This window comes from Dermacentor albipictus, chromosome 3 (genome assembly GCF_038994185.2).
Source record: "Dermacentor albipictus isolate Rhodes 1998 colony chromosome 3, USDA_Dalb.pri_finalv2, whole genome shotgun sequence".
NCBI lineage: Eukaryota > Metazoa > Arthropoda > Arachnida > Ixodida > Ixodidae > Dermacentor > Dermacentor albipictus.
Window position 1 is genome coordinate 149,995,169 of NC_091823.1, and position 24,890 is coordinate 150,020,058.

Here is a 24,890-nt window from a genome sequence, read left to right on the forward strand (position 1 = left end):
TTTGGCTACACTTTTAGGAAGATGCAGAATTTGGTGTACATTGTATGTCATTGCACCCAATCCATACGAAAACTGTGTTCTCACAATAAACTCTGAGAGAATTAGATCGGATAATCTCACTATGTCATCTGAAGTGATGGTGTCCAGTAGAAGTAGATAGATACTCTCCCAAAGCAAACTGAAATGTCTGACATACTTATCCGGCAAACAGCCATGAAGGCATGGTAATGAATAATGAAGAACCCACCACTTCCATTCACTAGCTTTCCAGATTGTGAAGTCTGATAATTAAAAAAAAAATTATGGGGTTTTACGTGCCAAAACCACTTTCTGATTATGAGGCACGCCGTAGTGGAGGACTCCGGAAATTTCGACCACCTGGGGTTCTTTAACGTGCACCTAAATCTAAGCACACGGGTGTTTTCGCATTTCGCCCCCATCGAAATGCGGCCGCCGTGGCCGGGATTCGATCCCGCGACCTCGTGCTCAGCAGCCCAACACCATAGCCACTGAGCAACCACGGCGGGTGAAGTCTGATAATCTTCGTGGTGTACGTGTGAACCAATTCGGTAGCTTGATTGCCATTAACCTCCTGTTTGAAGAGGCTAAACTTTGTCGTGAACCAATGTGCACATATTTTCTCTTTTAAATGTGATAACATTTTTATTCTTTTTAATATGTTGTATCGTGCACATTTGTTGCTTAGGTTTGTTTCAATCATGTTTCCTTTGCAAATCCTGGGCTTCATATTTGATTTATATATATTGTCTTTTGTGATAATATAAATACATTATTTCTGAGTCATTTTTTGGACAATTGAAGAAGCTTGCTTCTACATGAAGGAGATTACATTTATACAACGCACATAGATACTGATAGACTATAGATCTGGCAAGCTAGTACGACTACACTAGTTGACTTGTACAAGCAGAATAGCACAGATACGTCCAGAATAGAACCAAAATGAATTTTATCAGTGTATCAGTTGTATCGTTTCATAATGCAATAGAAAAAAACTGATGGAATGTTTATCAGATTATCCTATCAGGTTTTTGCTAGGGCTAATTAAGAAAGTTAATTGGGCAATTCGTGGGGAATAGATGGAGCGTCCCAACGTGGGGATTTGTGTTTGCCCCTTCCCTCTGATCTTTCCGAGCATAACGCAGCAATAGGGCGGGATTTGCCAGCAGAGCCAGTAACGCCGCGCCGAAAGGGTGCCGTTTACAGCAGACGCTGTAGCGTCACTTGTTTGTGCGCCATCTTCGTGACCACAAATTGAGAATCCAAACCGGCAACTTTCCTTCATTTCACTTCGTTTGCAGTTTTCGTGGTATCGTTGCTGAGATACCTTATTTGGAAACGAGCGAACCAGCACAATACTAATTTGGTACATGAGTGATACACGCTAAAACGACACCTTCTATGCTGTGTGCAGCTCTTTTTACCACCGAGCATGCGCGTTGCATCAACAAGGCTCTGCGGACGCCGTTCGTCGGCGGACAAAAAAGGAGATATACGGAGGCCACCACATGAACCGTCGTCGTCGCTGATAAAGGCGTCGGCCCGCCCAGCATCAGCCTTCCCACTACACGCGTGAAGGCGCTATCTGTTTCTCTTAAGATAACGGCAGCGGCTGAGAAGAAAATGCGGTCAACGTGAGCAGATTACGACAGCGAGCGAGACCGTCGTAATGGGTGCCACGTTTCACGTCGTATGTGCGTGCAAGTCCGACGGATGAAACGTTTTTTCCCGTCCGTTAAGCTTTCTCTCATGTGCGTTACATGTCCTCGAAATCTTACAGCCTTTGGAGTAGCCTGTCTTGCCGCTCCAGCTTCGAAAGCTGCATCTCTGAGTAGTGGGACGTAGCCACCTTTGACAGAGTGTAACGTATGCAGGGATCTATTTCCACAACGACAGTGGCCGCCGAAAAGCTTCTGCTTCCTTGTGTACCCTGCTCTGGGAGCCATCAAGATACCTTAGCAACGTGCATCAAGGCACCTGTGGCGAGCACAATTGCATAGCTCGGGCTGTTTTGCGACGCATTTAAGCGCATTGGCAGCGGTTTCTACTTGCCCGAATATTTCAATCAATTGTGTGCGCTAACTGTAATTTCATTCAAGTAGAAACAAAAGAACAAGGACAAAAGCAGGTAAACAATGACTTTCGCAAAGCTATGACGAAGTGATGCGAACAAAGAAGACCACTCGTGCTTTACAGCTCTGGAAGGGTATCACTTCAGTAAAGCTGTTGCGCTTGTCGCGCACCTCACCCATTCAACGCAACGACGTGACGCCTCTGAAGCAAGACACGTGTGTGAAGTGCGGGCCTGTCATCGTGTTTTGAGAACGTGCGTGTGCGTGTATTAGCCGTGTGCGGATAGCATACAGCGTTGTCATGGCTCCCGTTGCGCGATGTCTTCTTCTTACCACGAACGTTACTCTATGGGTGAGTGCGTGCAGATGTGAATATTGAGATTCTTGTAATCAATTCGTACTGCAAATGAAGCTTAGAACGACAGAAAGCTGAGCTAGTTGGTAAGGATTCATTAGGCAAAAAAGGTGAGGCGTGCAGACAGGAAACAAGAGTAGAGAAGTGTTGTCCACTTCTCTACTCCTGTGTCTTGTCTGTACGCCTCACCTCTTTTTTTGCATAATGAATCGCACTGGATATGAGTTAACATTAGGTGTTGTAACGTCCGAAGGCAACAGTATCCCAGTGCAAAGCTGTTTTTTCTTAAACCGCGTGAAAAAAGTTTAGCAGATCCCCCACTATGCGGGAAACAAATTTATGCGAAGCATCTCGTGGATACACTTGCATGACCTTTCTAGCATCGTTTGGGGTTACACAATGTGTCACCAGATGGCGCAACATGTCTGTGTAAGGCGAGCATTTCTGTTTGTGACGACAGCGACAAGATGCCGACGTGATGACGATGGCGAGACGACGACGGCAACGGCGAAATGTCGCCTAAATGACGACGTCAATCACAGGAGTAAGGCACGACGACGGCCAATACTGAAAGGGGCGCACTGAGAATCGATGCGAGGACTGACTGCCCGTAATGTGCCGGAATTAATCAAGTAGTTCCCGCCGAAGGTGCTGCATTGTGAGTACCACCGAGCGGGGGAAGGTGTTTACCTGAGCCGATCTCGAAGGCGATTCACTGTGAAAACTGTGCCGATCCCGAAGGCGGTGAAACGTCGCGCTGCTGCCATCCTACCCACAGGACACGGCAGAATTCAGGCAACAAATAGTCCACGTTAATACAGTGTGCTATGAGGACAGTTTTCTGCCCTAATGCAGACGCCAGTTTCGACGCTTCGATAATTTGTAAAACAAACCCGCCTAATTTCCACGCAATCGCCGCAAACCACTCAAAAGACCAAGATGTCCCGCATTCAGAAGTGACAGACATTTTTTCAGTGACGAACGCAAATATAAAAAAAAATAATAATACATGTACATTGAAGTTGATTGAAGGCACGCGTTCTCGGTGCTTCCTACCATGCGCACCGCACTTTTTTTGCCGTAAGGTAGGCCGGTAGATGGTGTTTTAATTGCAAAAAAAAGAAGACGAAAAACATTCCAGAATAGGCTTTTTTTTTTACAAATTTAGTAAGTGGCCCATTGGTGACCTCCATCCCCAATGTGGGGGAGGGTTGATTGCGATCCCTGCCTTGTCTCCTTGTTCGCACGCCTATGACGCAATCTTCTAACCTCGTGCTTATCTCAGATGTTGGAGCGGCCGCCCCGATGAGACCGTGGTCTCGGGTTTCATACCCGAGCCAAGACGAACGCTTCATCACCAGCGAAGCTTTCTTTTGGAGAAACTAATACTTTGTAATTTCGTGCATCTCTTGGATGGATTGCAATTTCTCCCTTTTAACAACTTCGTCCACGTTGCAGATATCTGCACAATCTATTTGCGATATTATGTAAAATAGGCCTTTTATGTGCGGAAATACCTCGAGAGAGCCAGAGAGAATAAATTTTATTTAATGATAAGAACAATAACAATAATAAAAAATAATAAGCGTCATTATATTTCCTCGCAGACAATATTATTAATGTACATAAAGAACAAAGATTTAGTTGCCTTCGAGATATGCACTCGTATAATAGCCCCGTTTACTCGAGGTTTCCCTAGGACCGCCTGCTAAATACCGCTAGTGGGCGGTTGCAAATAGAAAAAACAAATTACTTTTCGTGTAAATAAAGAAGCCAACTTATCTTCGATGAACGCGTGTTGCAACCATATTATTTGCTCGCATGTGGATCTCTACCTGACTGTTACAGTAGGAGTGGCTGCCGCAGCTATCCCTGGTAATGCCGCTTCTAGAATACGTGAATAGCCACTGAACATTAAAATCCTCGAGTTCGTAGGAGTGATAATGGTAGAACATGCGAAAACACTTTAAAACTTACCAGCCACTTTTTTAAACTTCTCGCTGCCTTGAACACAAGAAGAATGCCTAGAAGCAAACGTCTTCAGTTATCGATGGACCATAGAAGTAAGACATAACAACGAGCATAGTAATAAAAGGAGCGCCACATCGTCGGAGCCGGAGAGTTCGTTTCACCGTGAAGTTGTAAGCGATCGCTGTTCGAGGATATAACATTCCAAGGAAATTGTTTTAGCATTGCTGCTCAACATATGTGTGTTCTCTAGAAAAGGCAACACAAGAGGGAAAATGCTGTTTTACTTGATGTTTATTAATTGAGAGGTAGTGTTTGTCGATGGGCAGATTACCTTGAATATGCACAAACAACCCGCAGAAAATTATAAAAGCTTGGAATGAAAAGCGCCCTTCGAATCATTTCTAACACTGTCCTAAAGGGGCCCTGAGAAAATTATTATCGGTGTCGAGAAATGCATTTGGCGTAACAATTGGCTATTTCAGAAGTGCTTTGCCGCAGGATGTACTGCAATGCTTTCGCTAGATGCGGAGTCATTCGAAATCTCCTTTCATCCCTTTCGCAGTGTTCCCGCTCCTTCAATGCCTTGCACAGTGGACATAACGGTGGAGCGGGGCGTGCCCACAACGCTCCCATTTCTAAAATTTCGAAATTCAAATTTGATTTCGGATGTTGACGTAGACGCCACTACTTGCGACGTTGGCGCGTACGACGCGTCAAATTCGGAAGCTATCCCTCAACTTTTGCTTGGGCTAGCCTCAGCTTACGGTGCCTGGTAGCTTTGCTGCGCTGCAATGTACCAGATAGCTACGAGCGGGTCTCTCTTCTCGCATCGAGTGGAAAGTAGCCCATTTCCGTCCACACTTATCTCTACGGCAATTACACAGTTTTCGAGGGTCGAACGAAATGTCTTTACATATGTTCGCTCGTTCGATTACGCCGGCAGTGCTCCCATCGGCTGAGCGATGAATGCGTCACTGTGTACTCACGTTGAATGATCGCCTAACGTGATTCGACCATGATTGCGGCACACCTCGAAGGTGGGCAAATCGGGAAGCAGACGACCTGTTCTCGTCGGATGTTGGAGCTCGGCAGGCTCAGTGCGCGCCTGGAGTCACGTTGCCTACAGAGACCAATTGGAGTATGCGGTTGTCCTCAGCGAGCGGCTGCTAGGTTAAGCATCATAACGATCTGGTTCGGCGCAGCACCCGGTGGCGGCGGTGGTATCTAAGCTACGTAGGAGATACAGCTACATGGAACTGTGCCCAGCGTTTGCTATATGTGCACGACAGGACTGGAGTGCGCCTCACGTTCATGTGCTCAAGCCTGGCCGTGCTACGTGGTGCGGACCAGCTTTGCCCTGCACCACCTGAAGCGATGTATAGCGGCCACATCCAAATTGGAGCTTTTAAAGGCTTTCACTAACTCAGTACGAAGCGATTTCTGTCAAGACGTCTAGCCAGGAGTGGCAAGGAGTGAGCGCTCGCTTGCAAGCGTACGTATGGCCTGACCTTAAAGGAGCGTAGACACCAAATTTGGAGGCTAGGTTTACTAAAGCGTTAACTTTCTACGCTTGTCAGGAACGCTTTCATCGAGTGTGACTGACAGCAGATGGTTATAAGATAATTTATTTTAATTTTGAAGTCTAGAAATGAAGCACGGCTCTCTTCTCCAGACTCGTTGCGAGAGCCAGCATGAAAGAGTCATTCTTGAGAGCAAAACAGGGTGGTGGTAAAGACGCTGGTGGCCGCGCATTTTCAGAGCGGCTGCACGTGCATTCGGCAAAGCACAGGCCGGTGAAGCAAATGGGCGTCTCCCACGTAGCTTCGGCGTCGACGAAAGTGGGCAGAAGTACATGTTACTGGGCTAGTCGCTTCATATTGCTGAGCAGACCATAAATATGATTTCTTTGGCGCAAACAAGAAAGGCCGGAAGTGAACAAGGGGAGCGCCCAATCCCCTGTTTCCCTTCCGTCCTTCCTTGTTTGCGCCAAAGCGATCATATTTATGATCTACTCACGAACGTGGGCTGACGGGGGAAACTGAGCTGACGACGGATAACTTGGTTGTTGCGAACACTTTGGTGGTGAATGAGATACTCATGATTTACGTCACTTAAAGGTTATCCGCATCTGCTGGCCGGAGTTTAAAAATATTGAACTGCGTGATGGAAACAGTTCTGCATTAAATTACTGGGGACATGATCGTGGTTATGCCTGCTGTTATTATCGTCCCTTATGTGGTGTGTATTCCGAAAGAGTAAACAAATGATTACGCGAGATTTTGGTGCCTGCACTCTGTTGGCTTGAGGATAGTTGAGTGTTCAAAATGAATAGAAATCAGTGAGACCGATGCCTACGACACCGATAAGCACGGTGGCCAAAGCTTAATTTCTACGCGAACGGCAGTCGCCGCGCGGGGACAGACGATAGGGGGATTTTTCCGGAAATAGTTAATTCTTATTTAAATTCGAAACAGATTTTTGATTATTTCGGGCTGTTTATTAAACTGCGTCAATAAATATACGCAGCATCAGTTGGAAGAAGTACGCTGATTCAAACCCGCTTCTTGATTGATGTCAGCTGTCAGCCAATAGCAGATGGGAATCTTGAATATGGCGACATATGCAAGCCGCCGGCAGCCCCTAAACGGCTGAAGAGAAAACCTCGTTTCAAAAGAGAGTGTTCGAGAAAAATATGAGTTCGCGCTCCGCTTGTGAGCGCCGTGCACCGCGCACATCTGCATAGTTTGGCTGAGATGTTCGCCGCAGCGCGTGCTATTCGCCGACAGCGTTTTTGTCACCAAGCCCGAGAAGTGGTTCAGGACCCACTTAAGTGTATATCGTGACGCTCCAACTGATGAAACCACGTTTTTCAGCATCGTTCATATACGCTTGGTAGGAACGACCGCTGTCGATAGGCGGGAGAAGAAGGAAGACAAATGTTGACGCGAGTGGCACCAGTGTGCCAGCATTAGGATAAAGTTTTGGTGCTTTGCGGGAAAATGTAGTTGACCCACCCGTATAAGTGCCATTCGTCTGTGGCAAAGTTAAGTAAAAACGGCTGTAAAATGACGGTGGAAACAGCGCACATAGCAATTTTCGGGACAGTTAATCTCGCAATATTGATAGTACGGGTTCAGCATCGAACTCTGCCACAAAATTAAAGTACCTTTGCCGCGAAGCATCTTTGCCGCGAAACATTAGGACTTACAGGCTAAGCGCAGCATTGGAAATGAAGTTCCAAAGCGTAGTGCTTTAACCGCAGTTAATTGGATATGCGAAATTCATAGCGCATGTTGCAATGGGCATGGCGGCCAACAGGAGAAAAAGAGATGTTTCCATAGCAGGTGCAAGGTAGAACACGGAGAGAAAGAAAATCACAGCCACCATAGTTTCGCAACACGCGTAGGTAAGGGCACGGTTGAAAAAGGCGACGACAATGAGGAATGAGTGTGTGTGCTTGAGTGATTCGTAAGAGCAGGTGTTATCTAATTGTGATAGCGGAGATAAGGTTAATGAAGTCAGCTGGCTATTGAAGACCAATTATTGTGAAAGAAGAAAGTCTTCTTGATTTCACTGCAGATACGAATGAAAAGTAAGCGAAGCAAAACTTTGCGCAGCACGTGCCAGAAGTCTGGCAAAGGTGCTTCGTTAAATAGAAATGTAAAAACAAGTACAAAACGTAAAAGCTGTGTACTTATCAGTCAATGTTCGGAGTAGCCAGCAAGGTGATTTTACGGTAGAAGCCCGAGGTCCTCGGATGTAATCACGAAACACCTAGGTTGCCCTGTACGACTACCAACGACCTGTTATGAATGCACGGATTGTTATTGCGTGCACGTCAAGATTATTCATTTTTTCTACAACGCACGCTCAGCGGAAGTGCGTGCTTATATGGGAACACGCGTAAAGTTCGCTTGGCGCGCACTCCGGGAATTCAACAGCACAGATTGCATTTAGCGAATGACTCGTCTCGTTCGCGTAAATAGCGTGAACGCTTTGACGGTTTCCGTGGTACCGCCTATAATTAGAACCTCCTACTAGAAACAGGATTCCCTATAGCTGTGCAAATCGTGGAACGGTCTCGGAAGCTGCCGGGGTCCCATGTGGTCTTCATGGGACCCAACAATATATCTGCGCATTTTGTTCGCTCAAACACTTAGCCTTAAGGAACACATGAACATTCCAGTCAGCAGGCGCCGTGAGATTGCCACAGGTGCCACGACCTCAAGTATTTCCCTCTTCTCCACAGGCCATCGGGGCGGTGCTGCTTTCGGGTGGTTTGCTGGCGCTGGTACGGCCCGATTTGGAGGTGTCGCGTGCACTACTGGACGATGACAGCGGCCGGCCACCGACAGAGGTCGCTTGCTTCTACGTCATTTCCGGTTGCATGCTGCTGCTGATCGCCACACTGGGTTGTGGTGGCTCGTGCGGAGAGCGGTACGGATGGCTCGTAGTGGTACGTGCTCACAAGTACTGGTACGAATGCTCACCGCAGTTGTCACTTGTGTTCGTTGCAAATTCTTCGTGCTTGGCATGACGCTTTTGGCTTTTCCGATCAATGAACTAGAACGCGTTATCCACCTCAGAGGCGGCCATACAAAGCAGTATCCATGCCACGCTTAGAAGCTCACGGTGGTAGCGCATCGGATTTGGCAGCGCATCACCTTAATCCGATATGCTAGCGTTTACAAGTAGTGCATCGATCTCGATGCGATGGCGTGTGAAACGAGCTGGCGCCTGGTTTAAGAAGCGTATCTCGGTTTGGAGTGGAGCAGTCAAACGCCTTGCCCGCGCTCTGATTATTCGGCACGAGAAGGCTTAGCATCTTGATCAACTCAGAATTCCGTCCTGATAAGCTGGACAATACGAAACTGCAGATGTTTGGTATAGGAGGTTCTCCCATGATTGAAAATTTAAATCAAGGCTAACAAAAGCGATTTTTCTGATATCGAGTCAACTGACAACTGATACAGGAAAGCAAAGGAATAGCTCACTCAAAAAAAAAAAAAACATGCTCAATAAGTGCGTGATAATTGGTAGTTTGAGAAATTCACAACGTGCGGGACGAACAGGCCGTCACGTATATCAGCGGTCCCCGAAAGAATTGGAGTGAAATGAACTGGTATTCGTTATAAACCTCAATTAAAAAAAAAACGATGAGCTGAGATAATATGGCGCAGTTTTGTTTTCCAAGTGGCAGACCACAATCTAGGGAAAAGGAGGACGAGCGACTGATACTCACGTGCTACGTCTATCAGTCACCGAACGACTTAAGCATCACATTACTTCTAGTAATCTCAATTATCACGCTTTATACGAGCTGGCAGGCCACCACTGCTCGTGTGTCTCGCTTTTCAGCGCTCGAGCTAACTGCGCATTATCATACCTTCTTCCTACGCACCAAGGAGGCTTTCGCTTTCACCCGGCAGGGAAATGAATGTGGTCTTCCATTGTTGCATACGAGCGATAATTCGCCACTCCGGCCGCAATTGCTTCTTGCGCGAAGTAATCGTTACAAGTGCCTGTTAGCGGCTTAACCATTTGCCAGTGCGTGCAAAGACACAGAGCTGGTCTCCGCGAAACGGTACTGTGTAAAGAGCGGAAACACCCACAGAAGAACGAAGCCTATGGGCTGCAGGGTCAGTGTTTTGCAGCATGCGGCCTGACAAATTCCTCAGAAGTTTTTGCCAGCGTAGTCACAGAGTGATCGCGTACGTGCATGGGCGCTTCTGAAGGGGGGAGTGGGATGGGCCGCCCAGTAAATGTACCCATATTCGGACAACACAGCAGAATTGTAGTGCAGCGCGATGCATTGTATAGTTTCGATATGTTTGACCGGGATTGATCACTTAGTGTCGGAGACTAAAACATGCTGACGTCGGACACACTTCTGGACACAAAAGCTCGGCGATGCGTCACCCTTTTCTTCGGTTGCTTTAGTTCATGTGGTCGCTGACGCCACTGTGGTGTTACACTAATGGGAACATTCCTCAGAAAAGAAAAAGAAAGTAACGACAGCTCCTATTTCATGTGAAGTTTATTCATTCGTAGGTGAAACGCGCGTATTGCATTCTGTCTCTCTCTCTCTCTCGCAGTACGTGGGTGTGCTGTCGCTGGTCACCGTAGCACTGGTCGTCTACCTTGCACTCCAGCTGGACGCCTGCATCAAGGAGAGGGTGCGTGAATGCTTTTGGGTTGACTTGTCCCACTTGGATTGGCACCTATGGAAGTGTTTAGACTGCACGCGCCACGTGTGTTGAATCCATTGGAAAACTTGTGACATGACCGACCTTGTCGTTCGAAAGTGAGACAACTTTGGGCGTCAGCTACGTTGTCTCCACGTGATGCACACAAGCTCACCGCTACTGTTTATTTTATTTCATAGATAATGTTATGGTACGTGCTCAATCAATCAATCAATCAACCAACCAATCAATCAATCAATCAATCAATCAATCAATCAATCAATCAATCAATCAATCAATCAATCAATCAATCAATCAATCAATCAATCAATCAATCAATCAATCAATCAATCACCCATCATTTCTGTGAAAGAGAGGTTTTGCCATAAGAAAAACTGGTCATCAGATAACGAGCTAAACTTTAATAGGCATTTCCTTTTATTAAATGGTTATGAATTAGTTTTTCGATTACGCTACTAGAGAACGTTAAAATTGAAATTGGGCGATAGTTGCTAATATATTCGCGGTCAGCTTTCTTAAAAATGGGAGTTATTTTTCGCGCCTTCAGGCTTGTAGGAAATACAGCAGCTGAAAAAAAAAGTTCTTAATTACATCGGCTAAGATTGGCGAGAGTTGTTTTGATACAAGTTCGCATTGTTCGCATTACTCTTGTTAATATTTTGACTAATACTCACATCGTAAATATTCAATTGGGCGACATATCAATGTATCCTTGAATTGCTGCTCAGTTATCAGTTGAACGAAGTTGGTGAGGACCTCAGTATGGTGGGTTTCATGCGAAAGAAATGCGCGGTGAACCAACTAGTTCACTCGCTTGATCATTCACTAACTGACTTCTTAACTCACTCGATCATGACTATTCCACCAGTGAATTAATTCTTCATGCAATATGGTACCAAACTTTTCTGGGTCTGCTTAATTACCAGTTCTTTTGCGCGCATAGCAGTATTCTTATTTTTAACGCAAGCTCGTAGAACCATGCGTGCGAAGCAAGCGCCTGACTAGAAATAAAAATTTCAAACCCAGGGTACCGACTTTTTTTTTTGTCAAAAAGTGCTGCTGTTTTGAATGTCCAGGTATGCAACAAGAGCTTCGACGTGAAGAATCGCCGACACTGGAGCATCCTGGTGCAGTCGCTGGCAGTGTTCGCCCTGGTAAGTGCCTTTTTGCGCATACATTAGCCATTAACAAGCGAACGAACGAAAGAGAGAAGGAGAGAGAGCTGACGAATGGGAATGGCCGAATGAGTCAAATAAAGGTAATCGCTTTAATAGCCATGAACCCATGCACTAACATATAGTAAACGAGAAAAAAAGATCTTGAATGCGTTCGTTAGGTTTGTTCCTCTATCACACGAATCAACGTTTTGAAGGGTGCGAACTCAATGACGTCCGAGAAATTGGTCAATTTATACGGGCGAGCGATTTACACAAATATCGAAAGATTGAACTTCCATTGATTTACGAGAGTAATGTAAGGATATTGCGGAACACGCTTCTCTGTGTGACGTGGTCCCTGCATGTCTATGTATGCTTTCATACAAGAAGGCTGAAGGGCTACTTTTCGCTTAGTCTGGAGCCAAGCGAGCTTGCTGTAAACGGTAAAATATATGAGCTGGTGAAAATGTCTTTGGCATGCGGCCCGTATAAAAAAAAAAAAAAGATGAGAAAACCCGGCCCTATCAACGTCTTGCCTACTTTCTTTGCCGCCAATACTCTAAACGTCTCCACCTTTTCTCGACTGCTAACCGGTAAATGCTACCATTCGCTTTGCATTCCACCGCGTCAGGAAGGTAGACGTTGCCTGCGGGTCTCACTGAGTGAATGCCTTTGCATTTCATTAGAATATGTTGAGTTGTCTCCGTATTTTAATTATTGTTGCTGCAGCAGGCACACGTCCCATCTAGTTTCGATATTTTGCGGCGGTGTATTTTTGTCCTTAGGCCACCAGCTCGGGATTCAAATAGCAAGGCACCGCCCTTTCTGTTATCGTACAACATTTACTTTCTAATTTCTTTCTTGCTATAGTAAAGCTCTATAGTCTTTCTTGTTTGAATAATTTCCACTGAATTGACTGGGTCTGTTTCTCTAACTTTATTTTTTGGTTTCACTTTGTTTATCGAAATAGGAGCCCGGCCACATGAAATGTCTATACATGACGTGTTTCGGCTGTTCGCACACTTGGCTAGCCATCGTAAATGAGCTCTGCCCGAATTGTTCTGCCGAACTTTGCCGCGGAGTGTTCTCCTGTGCACTTTATAATCTGCCCTATTTGATCTTCAGGCTGTTGTGCCACGTTCGCGATGGCGTCGTCATGTACCTCTTACCAGCTGCCACCGCTTTAAGAAAGTTGCAGGGCAGTGACAATCAAGAAAACTCCAACAGCTTGCGCACTTAAGCTTCAAAAAAGTTCAGACAAACGTTAACACGTACGCATCTTCGAAACAATTCAAGCGAAGAGAATCAACAAAGACGTGAGCACCGACATGAGTCGGGAAATATAAAAAAACTGTTCAAGACAGCTGTCCTTAACGAAACTAAGAGTTGAAGGTGAACTTTAGAAGCCAGGTTTCTTTCGCCACGCACAAGGCCCCCTTGCAGCACATGGTCTATTCATCGCGTGCCTCATATGCCTAGACGGGCATGATGTCGTAATCGAGGTGGAATAGTTAGAGCAGATATTAGTCATCCTCGAAAAGAATCTGCATAGCTGATTACGTGGGGTCTGCTTTGCTATGCGCATTTTGCTTCTCTTTTGAATCCTCCCTCCTCACCGGTGTCCACATCTGCCATGGTTTTTCAGCGAGCTCGCGTTTATTTTATGCTATTTACATCTCCCGAGGAATAGTGTAGAGATCGCGTTTCTCTTATTGGTGCGTTCGTCTGTATGCCTGAAGGCCTGCTCTCGGAGTGATGGATGAAAGCGTCTGCAAGCTGTTTGGTGAACCTTGACTAATTTTTGTGCTTCCTTTTTGAAGAGTCGCTGCTCATTATTCACTTTCATGTTTTTTTTCCCTCTTCGTCTTGACACATGAACGTGTATCTTTCTCTGCCTGTAGGTTAATAGCGGTGCAGGAATGGCAATGACGTAATCCATAAACCAGACCTACTTGCTTTAAAGCTGGGCACGTGATTTCTACAGCGTTTTACTTGTAAGTTCCGAGCTGAATACCCTCAGATGAACTTCTTACACATTGAACTTTCTGTCGTACAACATATGTCACAAGGAGTCAAGGTCTGCGTGCATGAAGTCAATCTTTGAAGCAACAGACAGCTTTCGCCAGGTGATCGACTTTAAGAGTTGCTTCAGTTGAATCAACCGGCACCTCGCCTATTTCCAGCAAATATGAGGCATGTGCCTTGTCTCACTAAAGCAAACTTCTGCTGTCATATGGAGCACTCTTATCGTCTTGATGAATTAAGATGGTTGCCGACGCTAACGTTGCCGCTTGTGATAGCAATTAGGTAATCTGTTAACAAAACGTCGTTTCATGCACTGGAGCACGCAAGGAGCTGGAACGCCAATGCATTTCTCCGCAAAGTTCGCAAATTTATGTCTCGAAACTGGTGTCGTCCTTAGAATTCGTTCCAATTGCCAAGCCTTGCGAAGTTCACTGCTAGAATTTGTAATTGCAATATTGGTCATAAGATTATTAACTAAAACGTTAAGTAGTGAATTATCGTTAATTAGTCAATTTCTCATTTCAGTTTTTTGTACAAGTAGTGTTCGCCGCTTCCAGTAGACCGGCTCATAAACTAGAATTGAGCTATCTGCCACAGGCAACCTTTAAACATTTCGGAAGTGTTCGCTGAAAAACCCTGTATGTGCCTTTTCCTGGCCAATGCTCCGGAATTGGTTTGTGCCACTGTGACACAAGAGGTACAGAATCCTTAAGTGCAGCAAAATATGTGCCCTACCTTCCTTGGCATACACCTTCTTTACGCACTTCTTTCCTCGACAAGCGTCACACATAGCCATCGTCCTCATGACATCGTTGCCTGCATGCCTCACACTGTTTACATGCCTGATTTGGTGTTTTTATATCGGAATGGATTATGAGCGGTGCTGTGCACAATGCAAAAGGCTGAAGGCAAAAAAAAGTGCATGATGCTAACGCCGTTAGTTTTCTGGTGGATGAATGTAAATATTACAATAAAGGGAAACTAAAGAAATATACTAGGTTACAATAAAGTGATACCTTATTGCTCCGTAACCTCTAAGGCGTCAATATTATCGCGAATGAAGTCTTAGTAATCGAGAAAGTGAAGTAAATGCAGTACAAGACTTGCGACTCAGGCGGGACCTTCAAGTGGTATCCCGGTGACTTCAGCACTCCTCATTACAATTCGGTCGCTACTACTCGCCCTTTCGTAATAAAATGTCATAGCAATGCGTTATAAGACCGAAGCAAATCCTACATCTCCAGTTCTATTTGGTCTTTAGAAAAAAGAAAAATAAATCATTGACGTTGCTCTTTCCAACGACGTGGGGGGTCGAAAGCGTTCGTTAACTTTCGACTCTGCCACTCACGCTTTCGCGTTCCAGTAGTTTCTTCATCGTGCAGTACCATGCTGGTTTTGCTGGCTTGCGAAACTCACACAAACTGCAAGTAGCAGAGAACTTCGCGTTCATCTAATGTCGCGGGATGCCTTAGTGGTCCACGCCACTTGACCAAAAGATAATAATAATATATGGGGTTTTACGTGCCAAAACCACTTTCTGATTATGAGGTACGCCGTGGTGGGGGACTGCGAAAATTTTGACCACCTGGGGTTCTTTAACGTGCACCTAAATCTAAGTACACGGGTGTTTTCGCATTTCACCCCCATCGAAATGCGGTCGCCGTGGCCGGGATTCGATCCCGCGACCTCGTGCTCAGCAGCATAAGACCATAGCCACTGAGCAACCGCGGCGGGTATTGACCAAAAGAAGATGCAGCGCAGAATAAAACGTTCTGTCTTCTCTCAGTTTCTCCATGACCGCACGATTGTCTTTTGCGCAAAATATCGTAGCGCTGCCTCTCGAGCACTTTTTTACTTACCGACGGCAGTTAATGGCGGTGATGGCGTGTGCAACGTCACCACTGCCATCGCTCAGGGGTGGGCGATTTGAATTGCGCTAAAGGTATGCGGGCCCAACAGATGCAATTTTCTCGTAAATTTTGATTTTCTTAGCACGAAACAAGAGCTTCGAAGTTTCTGGAATTGCATTTGAGCAGTGAGCCTCGACTTAATAATTATATTTTGTGTCCGTTTAAGTTGCATACCGCATAGGATAAAATTAAGCGCAAATGTACGCGTCACAACTAGTTGTACTCGATGTCATGCATACCGCTTGACTGAAGCTTCGCTTCACATGAATTCCATTATGTGCATTGAATATGCATAACTCCTGCTGCTGTTATTGCCTCGTAATGATTTCTGCTGAACTTATTGACGGCACGCGCTCCTTTGTGCTTCGTTTTCTGCCCTGTTGGATGTGCGACTGTTGCGCCACTGTCGAAAAGGCTTGGTAATGTACTTCCCAACAAACCCGCTTAAGTTCAGTGTACCCTGCAGTGTGCAGTCAACTTCTTGCCATTTATACACACAGACTTATACCCTACCGTTCTCATTTCAGTTGGTGACTCTGATCCTGGCTTTGACGGTCTGCTGCAAGGCTAGGTCCCGTCGAGGCTACCTGGCGGTGCCACTGTGATAACTCTCTGTTGCTCGCCGAGGAATGTGACCGAGAAGTTACGCCCGCAAATTGACGTCTGCGACAAATGGTTGCTTGCGACAGCTGCACCACTCAGTGTCCACTGTGCCAGGTGTCATTTGCTAAGGTCTTTAGCAGCCTTCGCTTAAAGAATACGTCGAACTCCTTTGACTCTGGTTGGGTACTAAATAAAGGGGTGGGAGACCGGAGTCGCACCTTGCGGAAGAGATCGAGTACCTGCGTCATGGTTCACCCACGTGTTTCTGGAGAAAGCTGGACAATTTAGAGAGAAGATGCGCCAACGAGAATGGGGAAATCTTTATGTGGATGCTTACAGCGCTGATTGCCCTGTTCGCGGAAATTCTCTACCAAACCGCACTTGTAGAAGTAGACAACTGACACATTACGTCACAAGAATAGCTGCGGAACAGGTCTTCATTTACTGCTCTGAAAGAGCAGCGCTCACTCGGCTGGCGCATTTTTGCTGCTCGCGGGACATTGAGGCTCAGATCTCAAAATGTGTGGGCCTTCATATACGCTGTACCTGCGAGGTGTCTCCAGGCATCCAGTCATCGAGGGATTCAATAAAGTAGACACAAACGAGAACGCGTCCTGCGTCATTTACCACGCCCAACAGTTAACTATGTACCATTGCTTAGTTTCATTTCAGTGAAAATGAGGGGAAGAAACACGTCTACATTTGACGGGTTCAGCGAATGTTTATTCTCCAATAAAGGTATGATGGTGAAGACAATGGCAGCATGGCGCTGAAAAGGACGACAGGATGAGGGCAACGGGATAGCCGGTGGCGGGACGGCAAGAATGGAGGACATCACAATGAATATGACGACGACGTCGGCCAAAAAAGGACGATAATGGCAACAAAGACGAACGCAGAATGGTGACGATGATCAATAAGAAAATGGTGCCGACGGTGGCGTGATGCCCGTGGCGCGACAACGACGACGCCGGCTTGAAACATACGTTGACAACAATGAATATGGAGGTGACGCCAGAGTCAGGACAAAAGCACCATGATGACGATGGCACGACGACCTCCACGCGACAACGATGACAACAAGGATGGTTCCGAAGATGGCGTGATTACGACGGCCTCACAGTGACAACGACAGCGTGAAAAATACGATGACAAGGACGATTATTCCGATGGTGGCAGGATGAAGATCGCATCGTCAGGACGACGGCAGCGTGAAAAGGGCGATGATGGTAACGAAAGTGGCGTTGGAAGCGCCAAGACGACAATGACGGCGAAAGCGGCGTTATGACAGTGACAGGACTACAGCATCAAGGCGATGTAATGGACAGCGAAATGGCTACCACACTGGCATGAGACGACAGCTTGGCAACGACTACGGTAGCACGACAATGACATGGCAGTAACAAAATGACTATGATGACCACGGCTGGAGGAAAAGTGCTAAACTACGACAATGACGCCATGACGAGGACACTTCGTGACTGTTGTGTAACACTCATTGAGATTTACACTACTGCGTTACATGCGACTCTTGCACAGAAACATTGTATATAAAGTTTACTCTCACCAGCGTTATGCGGAAATTCACTTTTTTTTTAGACCTTAGAGCAATAAAGCTTTGTTGACTTATTTGATCTCTATTCTCGACAGGGATGACTCCGCCAGCTGGACTGGTGCAGTATACTTTCTGTAGTTGTGGCGGTGTTATCAACTGACAGGTACTTCCAGACAGGAAGACAACGATATGCATTAGAGAGCATGCATGGGTAGCAGATATTGCATTTGACATTAAGAGGAAGCTTTAAAGTTGGGCTGGCCATGCCATGCAGGTAATTCAGAGGACATATAACAGGGGATTTATTAGATTTTCCTAACGAGTTCCGAGCGACCGAAAGCGTTGTCCAGGACGGCACAGGTTGTGTGATAGTGGAGATAGGTAGTGTGGTGAAATGAGAAAATTCTCCTAGAAAATGTGGCCAATTATTTCTTGTGATGTTGCCTAGACTTGTGTGGCTCAAAACGACACTTTTACCACCTGGCTTGAAATGGTCGCCTGCCAACGTTGGAGCGACGCTGGCTGCAGGTGTTCTGTCAACGGGGTGCTCTCCTGATGAGTGAGAGCAACCCCCCTCCCCCATTTGTATGTGAAATTTATTTCCCCCGTTGGTTGATATAATGATCTTGACATTGGGTGACGCGTTTCGCTTATCCCGTGGAGATAAATACAAGATAGTTTCATTGGCCTGATTATTCGTGTGGACGAATAAAGAAAGCGAACCTATGGGGATGAAGCTGTACTCTACTACTGGTGTTTCCTTTACACAAGCCGTTGTTCGTCTCAGCTCGCGCGCGAAAAGAGTAATGTACAAAGGGAAAAACTTCTTGTGTTTCAATTTTCCAGCATATCAAAAGCACGACACGTTAGAAAATGACTTATTGCACGTGTTGGTCAACGAATTCTACAAGAAAATTAAGCTAAAGAAATCTTTAGCCCTGGAAATGGTCACGCATGGCTCCGCGGCTTTTGCATTCCGAACTTTGACTCGGTGGAATTAAAATCATGATTCTGAAAAGGTTGCATTGTTCTTCAGGCTTATTGGCAAAGTGTGAAGATTTTATACATATCCCGAATATGTTCACACTACGTGCGGCCTAGTTGCGCAGATGCTAGACTGAATAAAAAGAGAGTGAGAGAGAAAAAAAACGCTTTACTGAAATGCAGGGAAAGCAGCCGGCGTATAAGAAGGCTCCTGCAAGCTATTTTGCACAGGAAAAGGGATCGGAGACAATAAGGCCCGAGGGGGAGGAGGGCCAGAAAAAGATAGAAAAGAACAAGGAAAAATAAGATCGTAGTAGGTATAGGTGTGACAAAGGTAATGGGTCTTCCTGTAAACGCGCTAGAGCTTGTAAATTAAGCAGATGTCCTCAAGCAATATAAAGAGAAGCTTTAAAGGGTTCCGCTATTTTGCAGGAGCGGGCATAGTAGTGGAATTCTTCCTAAAGCTTGTGGTTCTTGGGAAAGAGAGCCTATTCTAACGAGATAAGTTCGCTCGTATCTGTAACCTGGACATCTCAACAAAATGCGTTCCACAGTTTCTAATGCACCGTAGTTATCACTATAGGGGTTGGTCTTCAATCCGAGGTGGCACATGTAGTTATTGGCGAATGCGGCGTTTATATGAAGTCGACGATACATAGCCTCAACATAACGGGGATGCTGATGTTGAAGACTAGATTTTAGGAGGAGCTCTATTGAATGGAGAAACGCATGTTGAAGCGATGAACTCAGAGACAATTCCTTCCCGTGTGGGCATATTTTCTTTCTGCAATTGCATATGCACCATATTTTGTAAAATATAGACACGTCCACTTGTTTAACTTTCTCGGGAGAGCGTTTTTCACTGGCTAACAAATGTTAAACTTTATTGGTCATCGCAGAAAGCGCTTGCATGTATCGGAAGTTTCTCGAATGTTATCGACGGTTCTATCCGTTGTCTGCTGTCGCCTCGCCTTGTGTCGTCTGATTGCATGCACGACGCGAATTGTGTAGTACTTTCTAAAAGACACGCGGGCACCAGCGATTAATCTGGAACCCTCGATGACGTGTAAAAGCGGACGCAGCCAATCCTCACGTCAGGTTCCGATGATCGCCGACTTTGCTCATAACTATCGTTGTACTTTGAATGTAGCTTGTTTTAATGGGCAGTGCTTCGACCAGTAAAAGGTGTCGCCATTCACAGTTTTGATACTGTGTCCTTCACTGTCAGTACTACGTGACATCCAGTGGAGGTCTTTGCGTTTACGCGCCGGACGCGCCAACAAAGTGGCGATGCAAGCCCGAACCTGGAAGACAAGAGGAACGTCGCCAAGCACCAGCAAGGTAGCCGCAGGCTACAAGGTCAGCCCCCGGGGTACGTTCTTTTACCTGAGACGATTAGGGAAATCGTGGCTAAGTCAATACCAGAAATGGGGGCCCAAGCGTCCCCCATCGTGATTCAACTACTCAGGGAACCTCTTACCTTGCGTGGAGCGTCGTAGGAGGATGCAGAAAAACCTGACTCGAGACTTTCGAAATGATCTCAGATTTTAATAACTGGAACTCTGAGGATACGCTACGCCATATGTACTTCTTCTCGGAACATGGCGCGAGGACATGGTTCAAAAACCGGGAGTCTGCCCTCACGACGTGGGACGCTGTTCCGCAGTGTTTTTCTGAGTATCTTCACGAGCGTTGTCCAAAAACAAAGGGTCGAAGTTCTGTTGGAAGCCCAAGTAACACTACCTAACGATAATGTTGCTATTTTTATGGAAGAAATGAACCGTGTATTCCGCCCTGCCGCCCTGGAAATGACCGAGAGGAAAAAAGACCGCCTACACATGCGTGGTGCGAAGGAAGTACTTTTCGCCGGCGTGATACGAAATCCACAGGAGACGGTCGAAGAGTTTCTTCGCGAGTCCACCAGCATTGAGAAAACACTGAAAATGCGGAACCGACAATTCAACCACCGTACGGTCTAAACAGACTACGCCTAAGTTCACTCATGTGTACCGACGAGAATTGCGAGACCATGGAGCGGTCGTACGCAAGAAGCTCCAGAAGCCGCCCCCTTCATCCCTGCCTCAAGTGTCTTCTATTGCTGACGTCGTACGCAAGGCGATCCAGCAGTCACGCGGAGTCTCTCAGTCGCTGCAGCCTCAGCCCGAAGCGATGACGCACGCCGCTGTAGCTCACCGACACGTTCCCCACCGCGTCCACGCCAGGGCCCGGCAACGCCGCAGTTCCGCTGTCCAGCGCCGCCGCCGCCACCAGCACGCCAACCCGTCGCCCCGAGCAGCATTGCAAAAGGAGACTGACCTTTTGTGCTCCCCCAACCACCATTCAATAAGCTATCACTGCGGAGAAGCGGGCCACGTCTACCACCGATACCCATACCGCGAGAGAGGTGTACGAGTGTTGGCCGTCAACGCCCTTAATTTGCCGAACGGCCATGTGACATCGCCGACTGCATAGCCGCCACGCTGTCAAGACCCCAACGTCCTTCACGTTTGCCGTCACCAGGGCGCTATTTGTCGTCGCAACGCCGACCGCACACTGGCCGAGCCCGGGGCTGGTCCCATATCCAGAAAACTAAAAGCAGCAACCGATGGAGGGTACGGTTGCTGTACGTAGAGATGCTGAAGATCTTCCTCCGCCGGCGACAATGCTTCAAGACCTATCTCGATGGTGCAGCAACGACACGCAGCCACCATGACGAAGCCTTGAAGCCAAGAATACGCTGACGAAAAAAATTGGCAGTGGCTTAGCTCGGCTATGCCAGGATATACGTAGCGAAAGCTAAGGCATAGCCTGGTTATCTTTGGTTAATCTTGATTGCAAGTCCAGGTTAGTCTAGTTGTATAGCTATGTTGCGGTGTTTAGCCAGGCGTTTGGCGCGCTGTTCGTCTGTTTCCTGGGCGATTCGTTTCCGCTTAATCTCGTTTCTTTGTCGATTCCAAGGGTGCTATTCTGGACATTCCGCCATTTTCTTCGATGCATGACGTAGGCGCGACGCAAACAAAATGGCGCTGGTGGCCCCGTTTTGCTTACGTAACGTGACGCCAACTTGACGTTTCGCCTAAGAAATTGAAATGAAGGCACTGAATATAGCGTTATCGGTAAAGCAAAACAGTTTTCCTCCGCAGTAAAAATAAAGCAGCTATCTCAAAGCGTATGATTATTCCGTCGAAAACGCTCCTCGCTTCCGTCGTCTGCTGCGTACAAGCCATCGTCTGCTTCAAAGCTAGGATGCGTGTCCCCGGAAAATGGAATCAGCCATCACATGTTGGCTCCAACGCGCTTGTTTTCTTGCTTGAGACAACATACGCGACCTACCAGTGGGGATGCGCGCACGTTCTAGGCCACGTTATCGCTATCTCGTGAAACGCAAGTGACTCAGTCCGACTCGGCTGGCTGAGAAACGGCCGAATATCACCGATAGCGTTGCGCGCACCAGAGATATCTATTAGAGCGACGCAAGCGCCGGCGCTGCCATCTCTTGTTCATTTCGCTGGTTATGCTATGTTCACACTACGGTCGCAACGCGCGTAACAGCTCTTTTGGCGTATCGAACGTAACGGCTGTAAAAAACGTTACGGCAGTTAAGCCAGCACCTTTGTTCACATTTACTGCTGCTTAAATTACGGCTTTTACAACAGGCCAATCAAATTTGGAGCTGCAGAATGGACGTAACCAGCGGTCCAATATGGCTCCTGCCAACATGCGAGCGCTGGCCGAGATCGAAGAAATTCACGCTCAAAACAAACTTATAGTCATGTATTCAATCGCCCAAAGACGACGAAGGCGACGCAGAAGGGTTTGGGTGCGGCAAGTATTTCTCGACAGGGCCGCGGACGGCGATTTTCACAACCTTTTCGCCAAGCTCCGAGTTGGTGACGCTGCGATGTTTCATAACATCATGCGCATGTCGCCCCAGCAGTTCCGCTTCCTTGAAAACCTAATGAGACCACTCATCGAAGTTCGGAGCACGCATCTGCGGCCATCGATTTCCTCGGCGGATAAACCAGATGAACTGAAAACAGTCTCGCAAGGCGCACTGCAAAAATTTTCACGAACACAGCCAATCGTGCGCACGGAATGGCGGAATGGCACTTCCCGCGCCCGGAGCTGTCTGCAGACGGGAGGACGGAAGTGTCGTCACCGGTTGTTGAAAGCCGAAAGCTTATCGGTCATTGGCTGTGTCGCAACGGTCGTAACATAACAGTCGTAAATGTTGCCGACCCTTCAACACTCTCACCCACGATTTTTGCGAGAATTGCGCAGGTTGGTACCTTTACGTTCGCAGTCTGAACTAGACACATACGCTTGTTGCGCTTCCGCTTACGTATGTTACGAAAAATCGGCGCCTTACGAACGTAGTCTGAACATAGCATAACTCGCACCGAGGGAGGAAACTTCAAGGCGCCGCCTTGCGTACATTTCTTTTTATAAATTAGAAAGAGGCCATTGTCATAACTTCTGATTGTGCGAAAAGGCATTAACCTTGATTACAATACAAATGCAGCAGTGAAAAGTGGACAACGTTGCAGAAAGTTTGCTATGTTCAACCAATATTATTTCGTATAAACGCGTTGTTTTAAAAAATGATGGCCCCAACCACAAATGCCAACACCACCCGAGAGCGATGCAACTACTATGAGCACGCGTTATGGACAAAATATTTTCGTGGTGCCAAACGACGGGGGAAATGTGGCGATACGCATTCCTCTCGGCAGCCATTGCATATGGCTGCTCATTAGCATAATTCGCGCGGCTCGTCGCAGCAAAAATTATGGCGGAAAATCTCAGCAATGGTGGCCCAGCGCAACGTCACGCATCGTCAAAATGACGTTTAGGAAACAGCCCTTCCTGTGACGCTCCTCACGAGATATTCCTTCAGCCAATCAGCAAGCTGGCATGGCGCATATCTTGCATCGCCACCACATATTCGCGCAATTGCAGATGAACTGCACTGGCTTCTGCACGCTACCGCTCACATTCTTTTTGAAGCGCTAACATCACAATATATCTGCCAAGGACCAAAAAATGTATTAGTCCATAACATTTGCAGCTCCACGTCACGTTTCGTCATCTTGATGAAAACGCAAAATGACATTTCGCAAAACTTCCGTTTCCCTGCAGAAATTTCAAGGCACGTGAGCTCTCCACAACCAATCAGAGAGTCAACATGGCGGATAATGGCGGCCGTGCACCTGCCATGCGTGTCGAGAATAGCACCCCAAGCCTCCTCCTGCTTATCAGAATTGTCGCCGTCCATACTGCCGCCTCGACACTGGTTGCGGCGCACATGAGCTCTCAATTTCAATCCTCCAACATGTTATCAGGCATGCGACGCAGCCGCAGCTGGCGAAGCGAGCGCAGGCGAGCGCAATGGCGAGGAATGCATGTGACGTCATACCAAACGGCGGCGGCGGAAAGGCGTGGCGCTGCGCAGCGGCGGAACACCTGTGGCTCGGTGCTACTGGTGGCGCATGCGCAGTAGTGACTAGGGATCGAGAGAGAGATATATATCCGCGGCGAGGCGCGCGTTGTGACGTCATGTGCCTCCTCGGAGCAACGCCACGGCGGAATCGGAAGTTTGCGGCCAGTAAAGCTTTCGCCTTAATATCCGTGGTGAGGCGCGCGTTGTCACGTCATGTGCCTCCTCGGAGCCCCGCCACGACGAAATCGCAAGATCGCGGCAAGTAAAGCTTTCGCTTTAAAAGACCTGACGATGCGACCTACCAGCCACAGTTCAATGCGACGCAGCCTTGATCCGAGGCGAAGACCTAACTGCAACGCAAGACAGAGCCAGCGACCTCAACGTGCGCTCTAAGAACAGTTTACACCCTTTGGCGTGCCCCTTCTGCCGCACAAGAATAATCGCCATCTGCCTTTATGCGTTTCCTTTCTTTAACGCTGCGAGCCCGGTACTCTCCAGTCACGAACGGCACGCGCGTTATCAGCATGATAGCATTGCCGACAGGAAATGCTATCATGATGCTATCATGCAGAAGACGATGACGCTCGCGGA

At 47.1% G+C, this 24,890-nt stretch overlaps 1 protein-coding gene across 1 annotated transcript; it reads left to right on the top strand.

Annotated features, from left to right (window-relative positions):
• The first annotated feature begins 1,644 nt into the window (after window positions 1-1,644).
• LOC139057621 (uncharacterized) lies at window positions 1,645-17,954 on the top strand. Its single transcript, XM_070536170.1, has 5 exons — window positions 1,645-2,445; window positions 8,669-8,875; window positions 10,515-10,595; window positions 11,702-11,779; window positions 16,245-17,954. Exons 1-5 carry the CDS (start codon window positions 2,395-2,397, stop codon window positions 16,320-16,322), a joined length of 495 nt encoding a protein of 164 aa, XP_070392271.1. The 5' UTR covers window positions 1,645-2,394; the 3' UTR covers window positions 16,323-17,954.
• The last annotated feature ends 6,936 nt before the right edge of the window (window positions 17,955-24,890 follow it).